At 38.7% G+C, this 21,177-nt stretch overlaps 1 protein-coding gene across 3 annotated transcripts in view; it reads right to left on the minus strand.

Moving 5' to 3' along the window:
* Window positions 1–21,177, minus strand: part of LOC100301952 (uncharacterized) — an 86,676-nt gene that overhangs the window by 7,021 nt on the left and 58,478 nt on the right. For 2 of the 3 annotated variants that reach the window (XM_041583247.1, NM_001161387.1), the window contains 3 exon segments: window positions 9,935–10,063; window positions 8,095–8,276; window positions 6,800–6,953 (listed from right to left, as the gene is read on the minus strand). In XM_041583247.1, the coding sequence (XP_041439181.1) occupies window positions 6,800–6,953; window positions 8,095–8,276; window positions 9,935–10,063 (465 nt within the window). 3 annotated transcript variants of the gene reach the window in all.

Below are 21,177 nucleotides of genomic sequence, written 5' to 3' on the forward strand. Positions count from 1 at the left end.
TCCAATTAAACTCTGGACTGGGGATCTGAGATTGGCTGATCGCCACGTCAATCACAGGGAATCCTGCCCAGTTTTCCTAATTTGGAAAACCGTGCAGGAAGTTTTGCCTAGGCAGCCCTTCAAAAAACTGGGCTGTCCGGGTAGCAACCCTATTCTACACCCTCCTGTCCTGTCCAGTTCTGTTCCTCACCCACTCCTACCTATACCAGTCTCCTGTTATGTTCCACGCCCGTACCATCCTGTCCAGTTCTGTTCCACGCCCGCTCTGTCCTGTTCCAGTCTGACTCATTGCCCTCTACACCCCGTTTCTGTCCTGCCTTCCAGTTTCTCATGTGCACAGCCAATCCCTGCCTTAAGGACTCACCTTCCCACCTGCCTCCACAGCGCCCCTAACCTCACCATTGACACTGCCTACTTGGATAATGACTGTATAAACTCTCAGACATAATCACATAAAGGGGTATATTTATCAAAGTGTGAAGTTAGAGGTCGCCACAGTCCTCTAGAGTGAAATTACGCCACTCTACGTTCATTTCTACGGGATTTTTAAAAGAGCATTTATCAATGGGTGAAAGTGAATGTTCATCCTTTGATAAATACACCTTTCAAAATCCCATAGAAATGAATGGAGAGTGGTGGAATTTCACTCTAGAGGACTGTGGCGATCTCTGACTTCACTCCTTGATAAATATACCCCAAAATTGGAATATGCCTGCTCAAACACTACTGCCATTGCTTTTGGCTATTCTATTTGCCTTTTCAGTGCTTCCAAAGTTAGTTTCTTCTTTTAATCCTTTATATGACTGTCCATGTTCTCCACAATGTGTTTTTTTGAAAATCATTCCTTTGGTCTATCTTTCTCAACATGACTGTGCCATTGAGAATGTTCTGTCTTTTTATTACTGCTTAAAATATACCTATATGGTCACCCTTTTGGTTACCTTCTGATGAAGTGCATGCAGTTGAACTGTTCCACCCTCTCTCTCTGCACATGTGGCTGTGATTTACAGACCACACTGCCACATGCAATGCAGCACTCCTCTCTGACTCTGACTTTGTCTCTCCTTTTCCTTCTCCTTTCCTTCTTCCTTTGACAGATTACTGCTGTTAGCTGGGATATTGATGACCTCCAGCAGTGGACAGAAATAGACACAAATATGGATGATCTGGGTTTCACCTAACCATTTCTGCAGGCTATCCATTTCCTCTTTCTTATCATCTACTTTGGCACAGTTTTGGTGTTAACACTCTCCTCTTTCACCCGAACCTCAACCAAAAGTCTTCATTCAAAATACTCATACTATTTATCTATCTGCTAAATATCCCTCTCAGTTTCTCTTCCTTCAAGTTTTCCTTTGATCTTGGTCTGCATCTCCTATATAACACCGTCATGTTCATAAGCCTTATCTGTGGCTAAACTGTCAAACCAGATTCTTTGACAATATGCAGAACATATGGGTAAGTAAAAGCTGATAAAGAAGAACAAATCCAAACTTTATTTTCAATATATAATTTTATTCTGTTTGCACTTAATTTGGGTTTTCTGCTTATACCCCATCACTTACAACACACTCCCTTGATTTTATGTACACATTCAATGCCTTTTAGTTTTTGCAAAATTTTCCTCTTCTTTTAAACAGTGTAAAGCATTTTCTTAAAATGGTTTCACTGGACTTGTTTTGTCTTGTTTTTCCATTCTAACACTTGCCTATAATGTCTTGATATAAGTGTGTTAAAAGGAGACATAACAGTGGCATAACAGTCCCCTGCCAGAAGCACAATAGGAGGGAGCCAATCACAGCCCTGCAGCCACACAAGCAAAGACAGGCTTTAGTTCCCTATAAGGTCAGCCTAGCTTCTGATTGGTTCCTATCCTACAGTGCTGCCTGCTCCCCTGCACAGCCTCGGAAAGGAAGCAGTGGGAAATTAAGCAGATGGATGGGACTAGTAGGGTTTTGGGGATTTTTTTTCATTAATTCAGGCCCAATTACATGTTTTTTAAGCACATTCCTTCTATATTTGAAATCATATAATGCACTGGCACCCTCTTGTTTTTCATACAATATGTCTCCTTTAAGCAGCACCCGCTAAACCATTCTCATATGACTCATTTGTCATACTAGTGTTTATGTACTACAGGTGTACGGGGTGTACAGTTATAAGAAAAACAAGGGTATGAGAAACATACAGAGCTTGAACAGAAACTTTAGTAGCGGTGCTATGTATATTCCCATCTGCCTATTTACATTTTAGCCTCTGGGAAAGTGTTTGTCAGCGCCGGTGTCAGCTCGCATGCGTGCCTGCATCAGAGCGCTGGGGAGCTGGGCTCTCCAGTGCTCCCCGTAAGCGGCTGGGCGGCTTGCCGCCCCTAATATTATGCTGCCCTAGGCCCGTGCCTTTGTGGCCTTGCCACAAATCTGGGCCTGGCGTTTAGAGGAGATTAGTTGCCCCAGCTAGAAGAGATTAATTATTAGGGGTCATCTCCTCATGTGTCATTGCCCTATTTGTTCCATTTGTCTCCTCCATTTCACTCAGAGCTACCACATTAATCCTTTCTTTCTTGCAGCTCATTGCCTTTGGAATAACATCTCTGAATTCCACCTCAGGGAACTGAGGTGGAATTCACCTGGACTGGGATTCAAAATAGGCACTGCCATTTTAGTTCACAGGCCCAAACAGCAACCATCCAGCCTATTAAATAATGGCAGTTTATGTCATCTGGCATTTGCTAGAACCCACAGATTGGCAGTCTGGGGCCACCTAGTTAGATTGTAAGGCGTTCTTAATATCAGTAACCCTGTATTTTTTCCATAGCTAAAAGCCATCCAACCGTTTTCTAAGAACTGTAAACATACGAAAATTTAAATTGGTATTAAAGTTATTGTAAATTCTACATAACTATTCATTAGCAAGTTGTGGTTGCTGTCTATAACTCGTCATACTATTATCTTACATTAAATACACTTGCAGTATTCTCTCCAATATAACATATATGCAATATAATTTGCTTATAAGTTATTCATGTTTCTTATAGTTTTTGAGTCAATATCGTATTATTGTGCTTTTGGAAACAGTTGTTCCCAGGTGCAACTAATGCATGCAATGAGCCCCAGAAGAAATAAGTTGAAAAAGGTTAACATTGTTGTACTGCAAACATGTAATATAGATGACATTTAGCATAGTATAAAAGACAAAAACAATTGCCCATAGAGAACTTCAAAGTACATTGTGAATAGGGAATTTTAGTATAAGCTATGTGTTCCACGTTTTAACAATTGTATTCCAGTATGGTTCAGTGATCTAGAATGCCCAGAATGCATCAGTGAACCAATGTTGAGATGGCACACTATTTGTCAAACAGAAGTAAGAAACACTAACTACAGCGTGAGTTTTTCTTTTGCAAGCTACTACATTGCTTCACTACTTAAAAGTAAATATTAATATTCTCATTCCTTTCAATGTGCTGTTTATGGAATCCTTACCCTTCTGTCAGTTGGGCTAGTAATCAAGCTGTATGTGGCAACTCATGCTAGTTATCGAGAAACTTCATTCCATGGGATAAACGTATTAATTTAAACAGAGTAAATGTTAATGGATGAAGAATGAAAAACACGATGCACCGTAATATAATGAATTAAAAGAAGTGCATAAGAATATGAGAATAAAGTGCAGCATTGTCATGCATGTGAATAGGTCATACAAGATAGATAACATGACAAATGTATGTAAAACCAGGTATATATAATAATGTTAAAAACCCAAACTTTTAGCCCCTCAGTTAGTAATCTTACCCCATTTTAATCATAAACAACTCAACTGTACCTAATTTGCTGGGACAGTCCCGTTTATTGAAGATATGTCCCAAGGATTTTTATCCCTGCTCTTTTAAATTCACCAGCTGCACAGAAGTACTTCCCATCTGACCAGAATGTAACTCTTAGTGCCTGATCCTATTTTGTATCTGTTAAAAGTTAAGAATTATTGAATGTTAGTATGTAAAACCTGAAATGAATTCAGTAGGGTTTGGGTGTTTATATGTGATGGCTTTTCATCTGCCTGTCTGGCAACAAATGCCTAAATGGAGGACACTACAGTGTTAAAATTTATATTCTATAGCTCTCTGAGAAAGTTTTGTTCTCATTAACAACCAATTAATAAATCATAATGATGGTATCAAAATTATGATAGTTCAAGAACAGAAAAAACCTTCCCTGAACCCAGCTTTCCAAAGATTTGTGCCGTTATCTTGAATAAAAGAGTAAAGTTTCAGGGTTATCTTGATTAAAGGAATTAAATTCAGGGTAGACAGTGAATGTGGTCATAACAATTACATTATCTTAAGCACATGCAGTGATTGATCCAATTACTTAATTATGTGTAACCCCAGACACTGGGAACTAGTTTCATCATACCATGCACCTTATGATGGGTGTATGTGATAATTTAGCATTAACTGTAATGCAATAGGACATTAGAAATCACCAAACAATTATGTGATAGTATAAAAGCAAAAGGAGGCCATGTCTAGTCTAGGCATGAGTTCCATTTTTCGGTTTAGAAAAGTGCCAGAAGGAACTGATTCCGATTCTCTTGCATGGAGCCACAAGTCACCCTGCATGGGCAACTAACGCTTCATATATGACACTACAGGGCACATTTACTAAGCTCGAGTGAAGGATTCGAATGAAAAAAACTTCGAATTTCGAAGTATTTTTTTTGGTACTTCGACCATCGAATAGGCTACTACGACCTTCGACTCAAATGATTTGAACTAAAAATCGTTCGACTATTCGACCATTCGATAGTCGAAGTACTGTCTCTTTAAAAAATACTTTGACTACATACTTCGGCAGTTTAAACCTACCGAGGTACAATGTTAGCCTACGGGGACCTTACCCAGCACTTTTCTTAAATTTTTTTGATCGAAGAAAAATCCTTTGATCAATCGCTTGAAATTGTTTTAATCGTTCAATTCGAACGATTTTTACTTTGATTTACTTTTTGCACTAAATCCTTCAAATTCGATATTCGAATTCAAAGGATTTTACTTCGAGGGTCGGGTGCGAGGGTTTATTAACCCTCGAAAATCGACCCTTGATAAATGTGCCTCTACATGTTTCCAAGTAGTACTCGGTTACCAGGCTACTTGTGGCACTTCACATTTTGATGCATTTGAAGTGAATGCAGCTAGAAAGGGCATTTTCATCATTGCCACAAATAACAACAATCAATACTACATTGAACATTACCCTGATGGAATTAATTATGCATCTTATATTAAAGGAGACATACTCCCACCTGTATAATAAATGTAAAATTGCTCAGAGTGGTCTTCTGACATTTACAATATATATTTATTTACATTTTTTTATATATATAAATTCACTTATAAATATATAGGTTCATTTGTATTGAAAATATTAGAAGCAGCATAAAAAAATACATGTGACCGTTTCGGGACTCATGTCCCTTTCTCAAACATTGGCGAGGGTTTGACACCATGCACCAAGAGAAGAGACAAGGATTTGGGGTTTCGTGTATATATATATATATATATATATATATATATATATATATATATTTTTTTTTTTTCTTTTTTACATTTCATTATCATTTCATTGCCTGTCACATCGTCTATAGAGCCCTCGCACCTGCTGGCGGCTTCTTGAGTGTGCAACCGTGGTAAACTAACCGTTAGCTTACCGCTGTCACACACTCAAGATGCCGCCAGCAGGTGCGAGGCCTGTATAGACATCCCAGGCAAGACCGTGCCGCAGCAAGAGGATTCATTATGGTCCTTACCGCAGTCGCACACTCAAAACAAGAGAGAAGCCTCCAGAGTCCAGCTTCAGCAGGTGCAAGGGCTATAGACGTGGATGCGACACATATTTTAATGACGCATATTTTAATGACCTCGTCTTTAAACAGATGAGAACATTAGTATTTAATAGGGCTATTGAGTGTTTAATTAATTTCAAAGTAGGCCTACACATGCACACTGCATATTTTTTTGTTGTATTATATTGTTGTAACAGTTAAAAAAAACTTTTAAAAGTTTATAAACTGTTATTTTTTGCGGCTCCAGACTATATACTTTAGTGGAAGAGGGAGCAAAATGGCTCTTTTGATAGTAAAGGTTGCTGACCCCTGGACTAGACTGAAGAACCCCTTTACCATTAATATGATGTCTCCCCAAGAAACTTCATATGTGTTTTGTATGCTTTACTCTCCCCATCTGTATGTACAGTATATAGCGACTTAGATTTCAGTAGCTTGATAAAAAATAGAATGTTTATTTTAAAAAAATAGTTACTTTGGTCTTACTGATTAATAATTTAATTGACTCCTCCTTTCTCTGTCCTTTGAGAGAGGGGCTAGAATATATGCATGAGCAAAGATTCCTAGGCAGGATCTTTAATGAAGTACATAAGCAGAGCAGATAAACTCTTTGGGTAAACAGGGCAGGAATACAATTACAGGAATAGGCCAGTTTTGGCCCCTAACACACGTTCCTTAATGAGGAGAGGATAATACATGCCTTAATCATACTGATACACACTAGTTCACAACTATGACCTGAACCATTTAAATGCTTGACTAGTAGGGGTTAATAAATAGGTAACTCTCATACCTAAAAAATATTTAAAAATTGTAGGACTTGCTAAAGATATGCATGCAATCATTGTTGAGTTATGCCACAACAAAAAGTCAAGGAATTTGCAGAGGTCAAAAGCCATAGGAGATATTCTCCTCATCAAATCTCTCATCAAATAACATCTTACCTGAATAAGGTACTTACTTGGAGATGTTGGTGAGGAGGTGCTGCCATCAGATGCAGTTGTAGATTTGGTGTCAGATGATAAAGAAAGACGAGGCATTCCAGGAGGAGGTGGGGCCAACATCTGCGTGGAGATATAGTGACTCGAAACCTTCACCTGACCGCTCCCATTTAGCTGACAGAGCAAGGAGGAGTGGAGAGGAAATGTGGTCATACTGCGGGGTACCAAACCCAGCAGCTTAGAAATCACTACTACTCAAAAATATGGTGTCTAGGAAATTCTTAATTACTTATAGAGAAAAAGTGCAAGTGCAAGAAAAATGTATTGATAACCAACAACAATACACATATTCCTTAAAGGAACAGTAACATCAAAAAATTAAATTGTTTTAAAGTAATACAAATATAATGCAGTGTTGCACTGCACTGGTAAAACTGCCGTGTTTGCTTTAGAAACACTAATATTGTTTATATGAATGAGCACCTGTGTAGCAATGGGGGCAGCTATTCAAAGGAGAAAGTTACACAGCAGACAAGCTCTGTAGAACATAATGTTATCACTATTTATCCTGTGCCATATAGCGTTTTTTCAATTTTCACCATTGCTACTCAGCAGCTTGTTTATATGAACTATAGTAGTGTTTCTAAAGCAAACCGATTCATTTTACCAGTGCAGGGCAACACTACATGATATTTTCATTACTTTAAAACACTTTTTTTTTTGGTGTTACTGTTCCTTTAATACATTAACCCCCCATATTTAATAAAAGCACTAAGTTTACTCAGTAGCAGTAACTCATAGCAAACAATAAGATGTTTGCTTTTGAACAGGTGATGACCAGTAAATTCTACCTGCTGGTTCATACGAAAGCTGGAAAAACTGGCACAAAGTACTTTGAACTTTGAATGTCAAAACTAACTTTTAAAATGATGCATTTTTTTCCAATTTTTTTTCCATATGGGATGCAATCCACAGTTAAATAGACAATATCTTGGGATTCAGCGAAATGTTACATAAAAGATTCAGCTGAATCCCAAACCTATTCCAACCCCTAAAAAAATCACAATTTCCTTGTTCATATGATGAAAAATCATGTGATTTTAAGAATTCAGATTTGTTTTGGACAGGCACTTTAGATTGGCACTGCCCAGAGGCAGATGAGATTGTGGCATCATTGTGCTAAAGCAGAATAAAATGCTCAATGTCATTTAGTACACTACACATTCTAGCTATTTTGTAGGATCTATTATGACAGAATCCTTGGAATTTATGCTTTCCATGCATACCACCAAACCACCATTCCCCACAGACTTACCGGACCAGGCTGTTGGCTAGAGGTCTCACAAGCAAGGGACACCAAATCTTTAAGGGGGTCCTGTGGATTAAGGTGGGGGGGATATCGGATTGCAGTGTGAGGAAAGTAGGAGGAAGCTTGGGGGAGGAGAGAAGAGGTGGGAAAGTGCAAAGTAGTGGAGGTATGGGGACTGCGAGCAAGACCTGGGTGGTAACGAAATGGAAACAGTGGAGAAAGAATGAGAGAGAGAGAAATGTATACATCAATAATCACTAACAACATCAAAACAATCACTAAAAACATGCATAACACACTGTAATGCGCATTTTATTTTTTTAACATACAGAAATGTCTGTCTATCACCACAATCTATGCTTATGTCTTCAGTTATACTGTGGTGGGAAAGGCATGCAAGTACTCCTTGTACACCCTGGACTCCAAATATGCCAGGCACAGCTTTGATGTCTGTCTAGAAACTGGGTCCTGCTTCCTGACAACTTGTTCAAGGTGTAGTTGATGCAAGTCAATAACTCCAGTTATAGTTCAAATGCCACAAATATTTCTTCATCATGTGAGTATCACATACACCTTCTGATTGTGACTCTGAAGGTGATAATCTTTGAGAAAAACATTATAATCTTCAACAGTCACATTTTGGTATAGTTTGCCTACTGCTATATGTTACCCATTGTTTTATTTAAGAATTGTTTTGAAATATGCTCCCATAGAGATGCACATTCTATGTATGGATAGCACTGAATCTTGAATGCTGAAGCTGTTGGGAAGGTCATTAACAAAGTGCATTGTAGGGTGCAAACCACAATTTATTTTGCACATTTTAAAAATGCGTTTATCTCTATTAATGCAAGTGTTTGTGCTCCAGACCTGTCAAAAATCTGTACCCCCCACCCACGATTACAGTGCTTCCAGTATTAAGCAAAGATGTATTCATAAGGCACCAGCATTAAGGACAGGGCTGTCTTGGGCCCACCAGTGCCAGATTTATTTTCCTGTATGCGATGCAGATCACAGCAGCTCCAGATGAAAGTACATAGAGAATGAGCACTAAAGGGAGAGATTTTGTATTCCTCAGTGCTCCAGACCTTGCATTCGGGTCTTTGTAAATTTCTTCTTTGGATTGCTATGATTTCTTTAGCTCATACTGCTTCCTTAGTTTGTCCTAGTCACAATTTGACATCAACCTGCTTCGCTGAGTTTATATAATGATATAAAAAATTTTCAATATTTGCAATGTTTTTCTAGTAGTAGTCTTTATCCAAAAAATCCCAGTATTATTGGTTAAGAATAACACGATTTAGGGCTCTTACACACTTACCTGCGCTCCCCTGCGTTGAGCTTTCTTCCGTTCAGCCGCAGGGGAGTGCAGGAGTAGACGCACTCAATTATTGTGAAGGGGGCTGTACTCACACAGACGCATGTAAGTTGGGACGCAGCATGTTGCATTTCACCTGCATTCGTTGCATACATGCGTCTGTGTGAGTACAGCCCCCTTCACAATATTTGAGTGCGTCTACTCCTGCGTTCCCCTGCAGCTGAACAGAAGAAAGTGAAACGCAGGGTATCGCAGGTAAAACTGCCCATGTGTAAGAGTCCTTATGCTGTTGATACCAAAACACATATTTTACTATTTGAATTATTGATCTTGACAGAAATTTGGTATGAGAGTTGGTATGAACCAGTTATTCAGGTAACGTATTATATAGAAAAAACTGAGTGTGTGAGTGAAAAGTGATTTGTCATTTCAAAGTAATATATTATTTTAATATAAATGACAAAATGCAGTTATTGATGATAGACTTTTGAACCCTACTGTATGTTTCTCTGATGCATTTACACTTACCACTGTGAACAGCAATAACCGGCCTGTGGTGCTGAGTGAAGCCACTAATTCTTGGTGAAGTGTCCTGAGGAGATGGGCTGTGAAATGGCGATTTGTCCAATTCAGATTTCTTCACAGTGGGAGACATTCCTGTCAGTCAAGCCAAGGAAGACATATTAAAAGAGAGATAGCACAGACCCAGACATGCTGTATTTTCATTTCACGCAGTTATAAAGGGACACAGTTTTTCCACTTTATACTATGTATGTTTTGGTTAACCATCACATAACTTACACATAATTTTAAAGGGATGGTTCACCTTTAAAGGAAAACTATACCCCTCAAACAATGTAGGTCTCTATTAAAAGATACTGAGTAAAACAGCTCATGTGTAAAACCCTAAACAGAAGAAAAAAATTCCGGCTCCATTAGTGACTTCACTCTCCTTAATAAAGATGACTTGCGGGTTCAGTTACAACTGTTAATAAATCACAGACCTAATCCTGCTCACCGTAAATAACAGTTGGTCCGGGTGCTAGACGCCCCAGACCCTGCGCTCAAACTTTAAAGATCGGATCTCCACAGTCTTCAGTAGTGCATATAAATCAAAGTAAATGAAGTTGAACTCTTACCCTGCAGTCGTTGTGACCCGGGTGCAACCAGCCCCGAGTCCGTCTCTAGGGGGAACGCCAACAGCAACACAATGGAATGAAGGCAGTGCACTCCTGGGTTTCAAAAATTGATCGCTTGTCTCCAGGTTGGTTAAAAAAATGTTATACTTTATTTAAACATAGTATCACTCTAGTAAACATAGCGTCTGAGGTCTGACGCGTTTCGTGATACAACACTTCCTCAGATGTAAATGAACCATTATCATAATAATATACTTTTGTAGTAGTATGTGCCATTGGGTAATCATAAAAAGAAAATTGCCATTTTAATAAATAAGGGCCGCCCCCTGAGATCGTAAGATATTCCAGTTTGGTAAGATTCTTTAATATGTCATTCAATTTGACTGTTGCTTAAGTATTCATTTTGGGGGTATAGTTTTCCTTTAAGTTAATTTTTGTATGTTACACCATTCTAAGCAACTTTTCATTTGGTCTTCATTATTTTTATAGTTTTTTTAATTATTTGCCTTTTTCGATCTTTCACTGACCTCATCTAAAAAACAAATGCTCTGTAAAGCTACAAATGTATTGTTAAAGCTACTTTTTATTACTCATCTTTCTATTCAGGCCTTCTCCTATTGATATCCCAGTCTCTTATTCAAATCAATGCATGGTTGCTAGGGTAATTTAAACCCTAGCAACCATATTGCTAAACTTGCAAACTGGAGAGCTGCTAAATAAAAATCAAAATAACTTAAACAATGAATAAAAATTGAACACCAATTCTAAATTGTTTCAGAATATACCTCTATACATCATACTAAAAGTTACTCAAAGGTGAACAACCCATTTAAGAGATTCTGCATTACATACATAGTAACATAGGTTGAAAAAAGACATATGTGCGTTGATTTCAACTATTTATGTGTGAATGAAACCTGCCTAAATACTAGTTGATCCAAAGCAAGGAGAAAAACTCCATCTGAATCTTCTCCTATGTGCCACAGTGGGGAAAGTTCCTACATGATTACAACTGGACGAGTCTTTGAATAACCTTTCTGCAGCTCTCATTGTACAAAATCATTTTTAATATGAAGATGCAACCTCCTTCTAAACTCATTGGATGCTTTAGAAAGTTTATTATATGGTCCCCTGATATACATAGTTAACAATTAACATATCTTCCCTTAAAGGAATTGTTCAGTGTAAATATAAAAACTTTGTAAATAGATAGCCTGTGCAAAATAGAAAATGTTTTCAATATAGACAGTTATAGATAGTTATAAATAGTCAAAAATGTAATGTATAAAGGCTGGAATGACTGGATGTCTAACATAATAGCCAGAACACTACCTTAGGCATAGAGGTGGGGCAGACAATTACTTTCACTTTCCATTCAGCACTTCTTAAATGCACTCCCCACATATTTCCCCATCTCTTTACCATTTAATTGTGTAGCCAGGGCATAGGGATGGACATCGGGTCTCCCATTCTGGTGCACAAACAAGATTCTGAGATTATACAAAGCTTGCCTTAATAACAATTTCCACAAAATGGCTTCTGCCTGCTTGCTATAATTATGAGTTCCCAGACTGAAGGAAACAAGATTCAAATAATTTATTTAGTGTAATTAAAGTTCATTTTGCTCACCTCCTGGATCTATTCTTAATAAGCAGAGGGGTAATCCCTTTGCACAAAGTTATACTAAATGGGCTTCTGATATACCACAGTTAAACCTAAAAGAATGGGAGGATGTTACTCATTCCTACTTACCCACTGTAAATAGTAGCAACAGTACTCTGATACAGTACCGTACAAAACACATAACCTACCTCACGCCAGCGAGGCTGTATTCCATGGGCCTAATGGCAAATAACCTATGTTTCAAATGTGGAGCCAGCCCAGGCATGTTCATGCATACTTTATGGACCTGTCCACTAACTGATAAACATTCATAGAACGGACCCTGGACTTGCCTAATGTGCGATCACCAGAAGCATATCTCCTGTGACTGGTGGAAATTATAGTGCCAGATAAGCATAGCGGCTTTTATATTTCTATGCTAGGAAAACAATTCTTCTGCCATGAAAGCTGCCCACCCTGAAAAGATGGAAATCCTTGATAAATGAGGCTTTACCACTCTATAAACTTACCTATTTGAGCCGAGGCTGCCCAGACAAACTTGACAAAGTCTGGGGCCCGTGGGCAGATACACTGGACTCAGCTACAGCACAAGACAGCAGATAAATGACTCCTAAGATAGGAGTGGTTGAGTATACTGAATAACCTCCATGGCCTAACCCCCTCTATTTCTACCCCCCTCTATTTGTAGTGTGTCTGTTATAAGTTAAGAGAAAAAAAAAAAAGTATGTTCATTCATATGTACCCTGGCTCGTCGGGGAAAATGTACAAAAGATGGCTCAAACACATGTATAAAGAAGAAATGCTTTATTATACTCATCGATAAATATGTTGTTGTTCAAAGAAATAACTAAAACTTAAAAAAAGCAAATGAAAAAAAGTCTGGTGAAACATCTAAACTGAAAAAATGTATTGGAAGGCGAAAAACCCCTTTAAGGCCTTTCAACAGCAGCTGTGTGTACGTACTGAGTGAGTGTGTGAATCCAGAGGCCACATAGGCTGGTGCAACAAGGTGGGTTAAACATGCCGTCCCTTAATTCATGCCACCCTAGGCTCTGTCCTTTGTGGCCTTGTTGCAAATCAGGGCATGAGGCCCATGACTTTCTTCATTAATGATCATTTTAGTAATTTTGTTCAGTTGGCAAGCTGCAAATGTTATAGCACTGCCACCATGCTAATAGCGCATGCCATTTTTTAGCAAAATAAGTAACAGTTCCAACTCATAACATGATTACATGGAGACTGTAGTTTGGTTCAGAATTATCCAAAAATGTTTTCTTTAAAATGTTACTAATATGCTGGTTTAGCATTTGCAGACAGCTACTACATTCCATAAAATTATTTCTTTTAAAATGAGTGCTATTCTTACGTCTTCCACTAGGTGGCATATGGCTGTGAGTTAAAAACAAATTTGGCAGCAGAACATGCAGCAGATTTTAACATGTTCAACAATTCTGAAAAGAAAACATCCATATAAGAGGTCATTTACAATGCCCCACACATTATGCAAATTGCAAAAAGGCCGGAACTGCTGCATCCACTATGTTTCGAACAGGATGTGAGATAGAATATTCTTCTATTTAGTAAGAATTTGTACCTATAAAGCAGGAGTAGGAGTCAGGACAGAAGTGCTGCTGCTTGAGTTTCAGTTCAGAGACATTTGACTACACTTACAAATGCAAGCACAACAGTGCAGAAAATAATATCTCGCCTGAAGTGGCTCTCAGACTGGTGTTCGCTAAATCAAACCACTAGTATTCAGTCTGTACCACTTTTTCTCATAATACAACTAATACACATAGAACATTAATATAACATGATATTAAACTACTTCTGTTGTGTTTACTAGTTGAGTAATTAGTAGATGTTATTGGGCAGATAGAATACAGTACAATTTAGTATGGTGCCTCCAAGTTATATCATCCAATACTAAATTCTGGGTTCAAACCTGTCAAGACCACTATGCACTTAATGCTGATAGTACACAAGGGCATTTGTCGCCTGTGGGAAACAGCACTATTTACAGTTGACAGATCTCATAAAAATACATTTGCATTCATGTCAGTGTGAATTGCCTTAAACATACAAACATTAAGGTCAGGAGATTTTTCAGTTCAGCATCAGCATATTTCCAACAGGCATCAAATCTGTCCATGTGCCATCGCCCCAATAGTGCAAACTAGGGATGCCCAAATTGTGGATTTGTTTTGAGAATGAGCTGAATATTGAGTTATTTTTATCATGATTTTGATTCTGCCGAATCCAAGAGCCTTGCTGAACCAAATCCGAAACGCTATATAACAAAAAAATTGGTGCACACACATTTCATATTTTCGCCCATTTTGCGTATTTCTCACCTTTTCCAGTGCAGAAGAAGGGGTTGGTGCATCCCTAATACAAAGTTCTATGTTTTTGACATTTTATACCATTCCCCATGTAGAAGCTGATTTTTGTGTCTCTCTAATGAATACAATTTGTCAGTGCTTTATTAATGAGGGCAGAACATATGTAACCCCTATACATCCCGATGGATTACTAGCGGGCATCGTGTTGCCCTATATTTACCACCTGCCCTATGGCTTAAGCACAAATTCAAAAGGGTTCTGCAAATAAGCACTCACTTGAGCACTTGTATAGTCTTACTAAGCTTGCGTGGGTTTGCTTCAACTCACATTCTCATAAAAAGATACAGACCATAGATAGGATAATCAGGTCCTGTTGAAATCAACACTGCTGTAAGGGTTGTGTTTTGTGATAGGGAAATTATATGTAGACTTCACTGTGGCAGACTGATGCAAATTATGAGCAATCACATTAAAACTCTGGCAAACATGGCCAAGCAATATTAACATATAATAATAATAAGATCATGATAATACACTGGTGTGTGGCTCCCTAAGGATAAATAATGACACTGAACCAGTGGTGTCTTTATCTAAATCACTATCACTACCAAGTAAATATATCTATGAAGATTCTCATTTATCCAGGTCATGATATATACAGTATCTAGTAGAGTTAAATCAAAGGCAACTGGACATTTAGAGTTTTTCTTGAAAACATTTTACCATTCATCCGAGTGGCTTCTTTAGTTCAACTGAAGTATAATGAATTCCCCGGCATTTAAACCCTTGAGGGTAGTAAAGTCACAGACATCCAATCACAATGGTTCCATTGAACTTCAGTGGTTCCATTGAACTTCAGTGGTTCCATTGAACTTGTGAAGTGATAGTGTGATCCAGTCACAATGGTACCATGATTTTCATTGAGGCAGGTGTTAACTTTTCAATGTACATAACTAGAAATGTACATTTTTGTGAAGTTGCCGGAGTAAGGATGTCAAAGCGGCATTGTATGTTGACTGTGCAATACTGTAGTTATCAAAGAGGGGGAAAACCTGGATATTGAAGTATACAGGAACCCCACTCACACCAATCAGTATTTGCTGTTTGATTCCCATCACCCTCTGGAACATAAACTGGGGGTTAAAAGAACTTTACACCGTTGGGCTGAAACTGTGGCAATAAGTGCAGAAGTGAAAGAGAAAGAATATAAAGATCTGAAAGGAGCTCTGAAAACTTATGGATACCCAGACTGGGCCTTTATCAAAATGAAATCAAAGCCAAGCATAAAGACCAAACCAAGAAATAGAGGGGAGGAACAAAGCAGGCAAGGCAACATAGTCATCCCATATGTAGCTGGAACATCAGAAAAACTTAGGTGAATTTTCAAGAAACTTCACATCCCTGTGTATTTTAAACCCAGCAACAGAAGGTGGTGCACCCTGAAGGCCCAACACCAAAGCACATGAAAAGTAATGTGGTCTATGCTGTCCAGTGGTTTAAATGTTGGGGAATTTCCTACCACTTCAGTTGAACTGAATAAGCCTCGGATGAGTGGTGAAACATTTTCAAGAGAAACTCCAAATGTCCAGCTACCTTTGACTTATAGTGATACTGACACTAAAAAAATACTTTTTAAAATACATTAAAAGTTACCTATAGGTCATGTTGATCGTTTTTTACTGAGAGATCTGTTTTTGGAAATAATTGTTAGTTGAAGTTTCTAAACCTGACTGTTTTGCCAACCTGACTATCCCATCTAAGCCTGTCAGTTAAAGTTTCTTATGTTAACAGACTTCTGCTGCATAAATATGGCAGCCCCCTCATAGATCAACACAGGGAGTCAGACAGGTAATGGAAAAGCATCAGGCCAATACTTTATAGCAAAATTATAAGTAGCATACAAAGTCAATATTATGATAGATGTAAAAAAGGTTTAATTTCTTATGTCAGTATCTCTTTAATTCTGCTAGAGACCAAGTAAATACCTCCTTCTGGCTTCTAGTAACAGGATTATAAACACAACACGAGACTTGTGGGAGGTGATAAATTTGTGACCAGCCTACTAATGAGATAATGGCTGCTTGGGCAAAACTAAACTTTTGTAATACTTAGGAGAAAATGGAAAATAAGCAGACACTTAGGTGCAGAATCACTAACTGGCAAAAAGTCGCCAGCGACCGATTTGCACCCATCGCTACACTTCGGCAGGTGAAAATTCAATCAGACTATGCTAATTCACTAAAATGCGGAGTTGTGGGCAGGGCCGCCATTAGATATCACGGTGCCCCGTACAACAAAATTTTCCAAGCCCCCCCCTAAAACCCACCCACTCCACACAACAGTTAAAAGACCACACAAACATCAGTGCTAAAAAAGGTAACCCCCCCACATACAAGTTATAAAAAGCTATTGATGATCAGGGCCCCCTTATAAGTTAAAAAAAACTGTGGTGCCAGGGCCCCCGTTAAAAGTTTTTTTTAAAAATTGGTGGTCAGGGACCCCTACAAGTTAAAAAAAATAATTGGTGACCAGGGCCCCCCTATAAATTAAAAAAACATTGGCACCAGGGCCCCCCTTACAAGTTAAAAAAAATTGGGGACCCAAACAATATTTTTCAAAAAAACATTGGTGGCAGGGGCCTATAGAATATTAAAATAATACATTGGTGGCCAGGGGATTAAAAAAACTAAAACAAAACACAAATTTGTGTTCAGTAGAATTGAACTTATGGCTTCGGGTCTTTCCGCCACTTTGGGACTTCGGCTCTTCGTCACTTCCACATTTCGGCTGTTCGGGACTTCGAAAATGGCCGCAGTCAAGAGGGGCCGGCTCTTATTTGAAAGTGCAGCACTGGCAAGCCGCCCTTCAGGCCCGGGCCCGGGATAATCGTACCCCCTGTCTCCACCTGATGACGGCCATGGCCGTGGGTGGCGAACGCTGGAGACTTTTTGCTAGCGTTACATCGGCAATACGAGCAATTCAAAGCAAAGATGCGCTAGCATTCATTTCTGCCTAGTGTAAATTCGCTAGAGGTCTTGCGCTCAGGTTAATTTGCATATGGCAGGAAATTTAAAGTTCAATGGACGTCTTTATGTTATATGTTGCAGTAAATACATTGCATTTACCACTGTTAATTACACATGTCCAGGGAACCATAATAAAGACATTAGAGTTGTTATAATGCCCTACACAAGAGCCCACTGTATAGTTAATGTTCCATATGTTAGAAAATGTATGGAGGAAACTGGTTACCCAAAAAAAATTTTTAGGACTTTTGCAGGCTATCACTCGGAAAAAAGGAAAAGACGCCAGCATTTTTTGAACTTTGATGCTTTTTCCACTCACAGAATATGATGTAAGTAACAGGAGTTTGAGGAAGATCTATGCACTCCAGTACACTTTGCTTGGTCTGAGCTAGCTAAGGCAAGTTTGGTGAAAGAGATAACGTTCTGTAAAATACGCATTTTAGTGAATTTGCGGAGTAACGTCCATTTGCCAGAGCGAATTGTCATCTGGCAATAGAGTGCGAATGAGCACTAGCGTCTTATCTCTTTCGCTAGTGAATTGTCGCCTGCGCCCGTTAGTAAATTGCCGATATCCCTGGGGGTGGTAACACTGATGAATTGTTGCCAGAGTTTGCCACTTTGCCCTTTAGTATATCTGCCCCTTAGCTCAAACCCAGAGGTAAAGTAATGATGATGTTATACTTGCCCCTTTTGGGGATTTCCAGCCCCAGAACATCCCAAATGTTGGCCCCAAACTGGGCACAGTCCACGTTCTCTTGCTTTCGCTTGCTGATTTCATGCTACCTTGGGGCCCCTATGCCACTGCAATTTGCTGTTGGACAGTTGTATATTCACTGCCATGTAGCAAATGCTGTGTGTAGATACTTTAAACAGTAACAAAGTGTGCAGATTTGTGTTATATTCATTATAAATAATAAAGTGTCATTATGAATTTGAAAGCAGACAGTACAGTGTGTGGGGGAGATGAGAAATTTCCACTGCCCTCTAAGAGCAATGAAACAAGATTCAGATCTAACCACGGGCTGAACAAACACATTAACTGAGGAGAAAGAGGGAGGGGAGTTGTAGAGTAGGGGGCTGGTGTCATAACCTTGCTGGGTCATCTCAGGACAACGATCTATAATATACTAAACATGTCACAGAGAAGGGAGGAAACAAATTATTTGCTACTGACATCTTTCAAACTTCCTTCTTCCATATAGATGGGGTATATAGTTATCTGCTAAACAGCCATCTCCTTGAGATTATCAGAAATACTACTAGCTTTCAGATTTTAAGAGCTTCAGATGATAAAATAATTCAGTTTCAGATGGAAAAAAAAGAATTCAGTTACTTAGCTCGTGCCTTACAGGCCAGCCTCTAATGCTGCTATATCTACTTTATATTCTTATCCTATGGCAAGTCTTTTTCTGCAATACTGCAAACTGCCCACACTACTCTATATGCCCTGTTTGGACAGCATTGTATTCCATGGTGATACCACGCTGCACACCCGAGCAGCCAGTTACCAAGGGCAGCAAAAAGCCATTTTTTAACACAGAAATTCAGCGCTGCTAGTGCAGCAAGCACAATAGCAATCACTGCACTAGTCATACGACCCCCCCTTGACCCACTCGGATGCTAAAAGTTGAAAACGCGGAGTGGGAGGGGGTAGCATCGGGGCTGCTGTTGCCTGAAACGCCGCATGCAAGAAGTGGGAGTGTTCGAGGTGCAGAGTACAGCCATGCCTGGGATAAAAGTGCTCCCTGAATAGGCACAAAGGGATGCACTATTGTGCTTCTTAATGCAAGTAAATGACCCCTAATGAATTAGTGTCGAACTTCTGTGCATACAAATCAAAGCAACACAATTTTAACGTACAATTATTGTAGAATTAATATTTTTAAGATTAAAAACTGTGCAGGCTGAGCAGAAAGAGAACTTCTAAGTACTCAAGAGGTACAGTACACCATTCACCAAACTATACACATCTCATTTAACATCTCTAATGTCTACTCTGCTCCCTTCTTTCTTGTTTTCACATATGCTTTGCCATTAAAGCATCAGGCCAGATTTTCTCATTGATGTCATTTTAGACATAATTGAGAAAACAATATTTTATGATATAACACACCACCTTTTCCAGATTTGTTTTATCTTTTTCATGCTGCACCCATCTACAAATTTCTCCTCTTGCCTTAACACCGTTTTCTTCCCTTTACTTCCTTAGCCAGCCATTACTCTTCTGCTCTTTTCTATGTTATATTCTTCCCTTTTTCTTCTGCTCTGCACATCACCTCTGCTTTAGGCTTTTGGTTCCCCCCATTTTTTAGCTTTCCTTTAAAACCCCCTTTAGTTCTACTTGTTCCTTTTCTTTCCACTTGTTGTCTCCCTCTGCCCTCTTTAATGCCCTGGTCATTCCATCTCTACAGAGCATGGGTTTATGCTATTTATGATGTTGCAATAGGAAGTCAGGCAGATGTGCTGCAGTATATGTGGTCAATTGCAAAGACTTTTTATACAGTACCAAATAAACATTTGCTTTCTACACATAGATACATTAACCTTTATGTACTGCGCCCACTTTATGTAATCTGTATATTAGGGTAGGTCATTGAAAGTAATGAAAAGTAATTGAAAGTAATGTATCTGTCTACTGATGACACAAAACAATGCAGAAAAATTAAATCCATCCTGGATGTGTCATACTTGCAGGTTGATTTTGACTAACTGCCAGTCGGAGGAGATGACAGTCATTGCAGACATAAGTACAGTTATGCACTTGAGATTCAAAGATATGCAGGCTATTTATACAATTAACAGACTAAGGCAGACAATTCCTTTATGGAAAATGGCCAAGGAGTACATGCGGATAATAAACTTGACTGCAACAAGAAATTCCAGTCAGTGCAGCGGGACAGCAAGATATTTATAAGAAAAGAGGATTATTCTGTCATTTTACAGAAGACAATGTAAAAACTTTAGGAACCAACCTATATGCAACACCTCACACATAAGAAAAAAAGATATAATAAAATTTTCTATGCTTTAGTCGATCTTTCCCACAGGCATTCATTCATATTAGAGAAATGGAGGCTTCATCTACATGAGAAAATAAGTTTTTTAAAGTAAGAGTAACAGTACCTCATTAAGCCACATGGATTAGTATCCTATAAACACAAATGTACTATTTCACTTTAAAAACTACTAATACCTATTAAAACAATGGGACGCTGAGCAAATATGGATGTATATGTGCAAAAACATTTAACCTTAAATCTTAGGCACCAAGGCACAAATTCTACATATGATGCCAAGAGCCTATAAACAACATTTGAAACTAGAAGGTGTCCATAACAGTAATGCTAGCCATACGCTAAATGATTTGCTCATTTGGTGACCTCTTGCCCCGATATGCCCACTTAAGGTTGGTGATTTTGGTCTAATCCAATCATTTTGGTGCTAGGGTCAGATATCAGTCTAGAGGGCACCATTCAACGATTTCAATTTGTACTTGTTGGTAAAGAAGGACCTATAGCAATAGGTTCATGTATAAACAGATCTGTCGCTTGCAACAATCAAAAGTCTGTTTAATATGGCAGATGTATTGTACATGAGGACCCTCTGGTATAAAGGGGATACTCAACCATTCATTTGTTGTC

The sequence above is a fragment of the Xenopus laevis genome, chromosome 1L (genome assembly GCF_017654675.1).
Source record: "Xenopus laevis strain J_2021 chromosome 1L, Xenopus_laevis_v10.1, whole genome shotgun sequence".
In the NCBI taxonomy this organism is placed as follows: Eukaryota; Metazoa; Chordata; class Amphibia; order Anura; family Pipidae; genus Xenopus; species Xenopus laevis.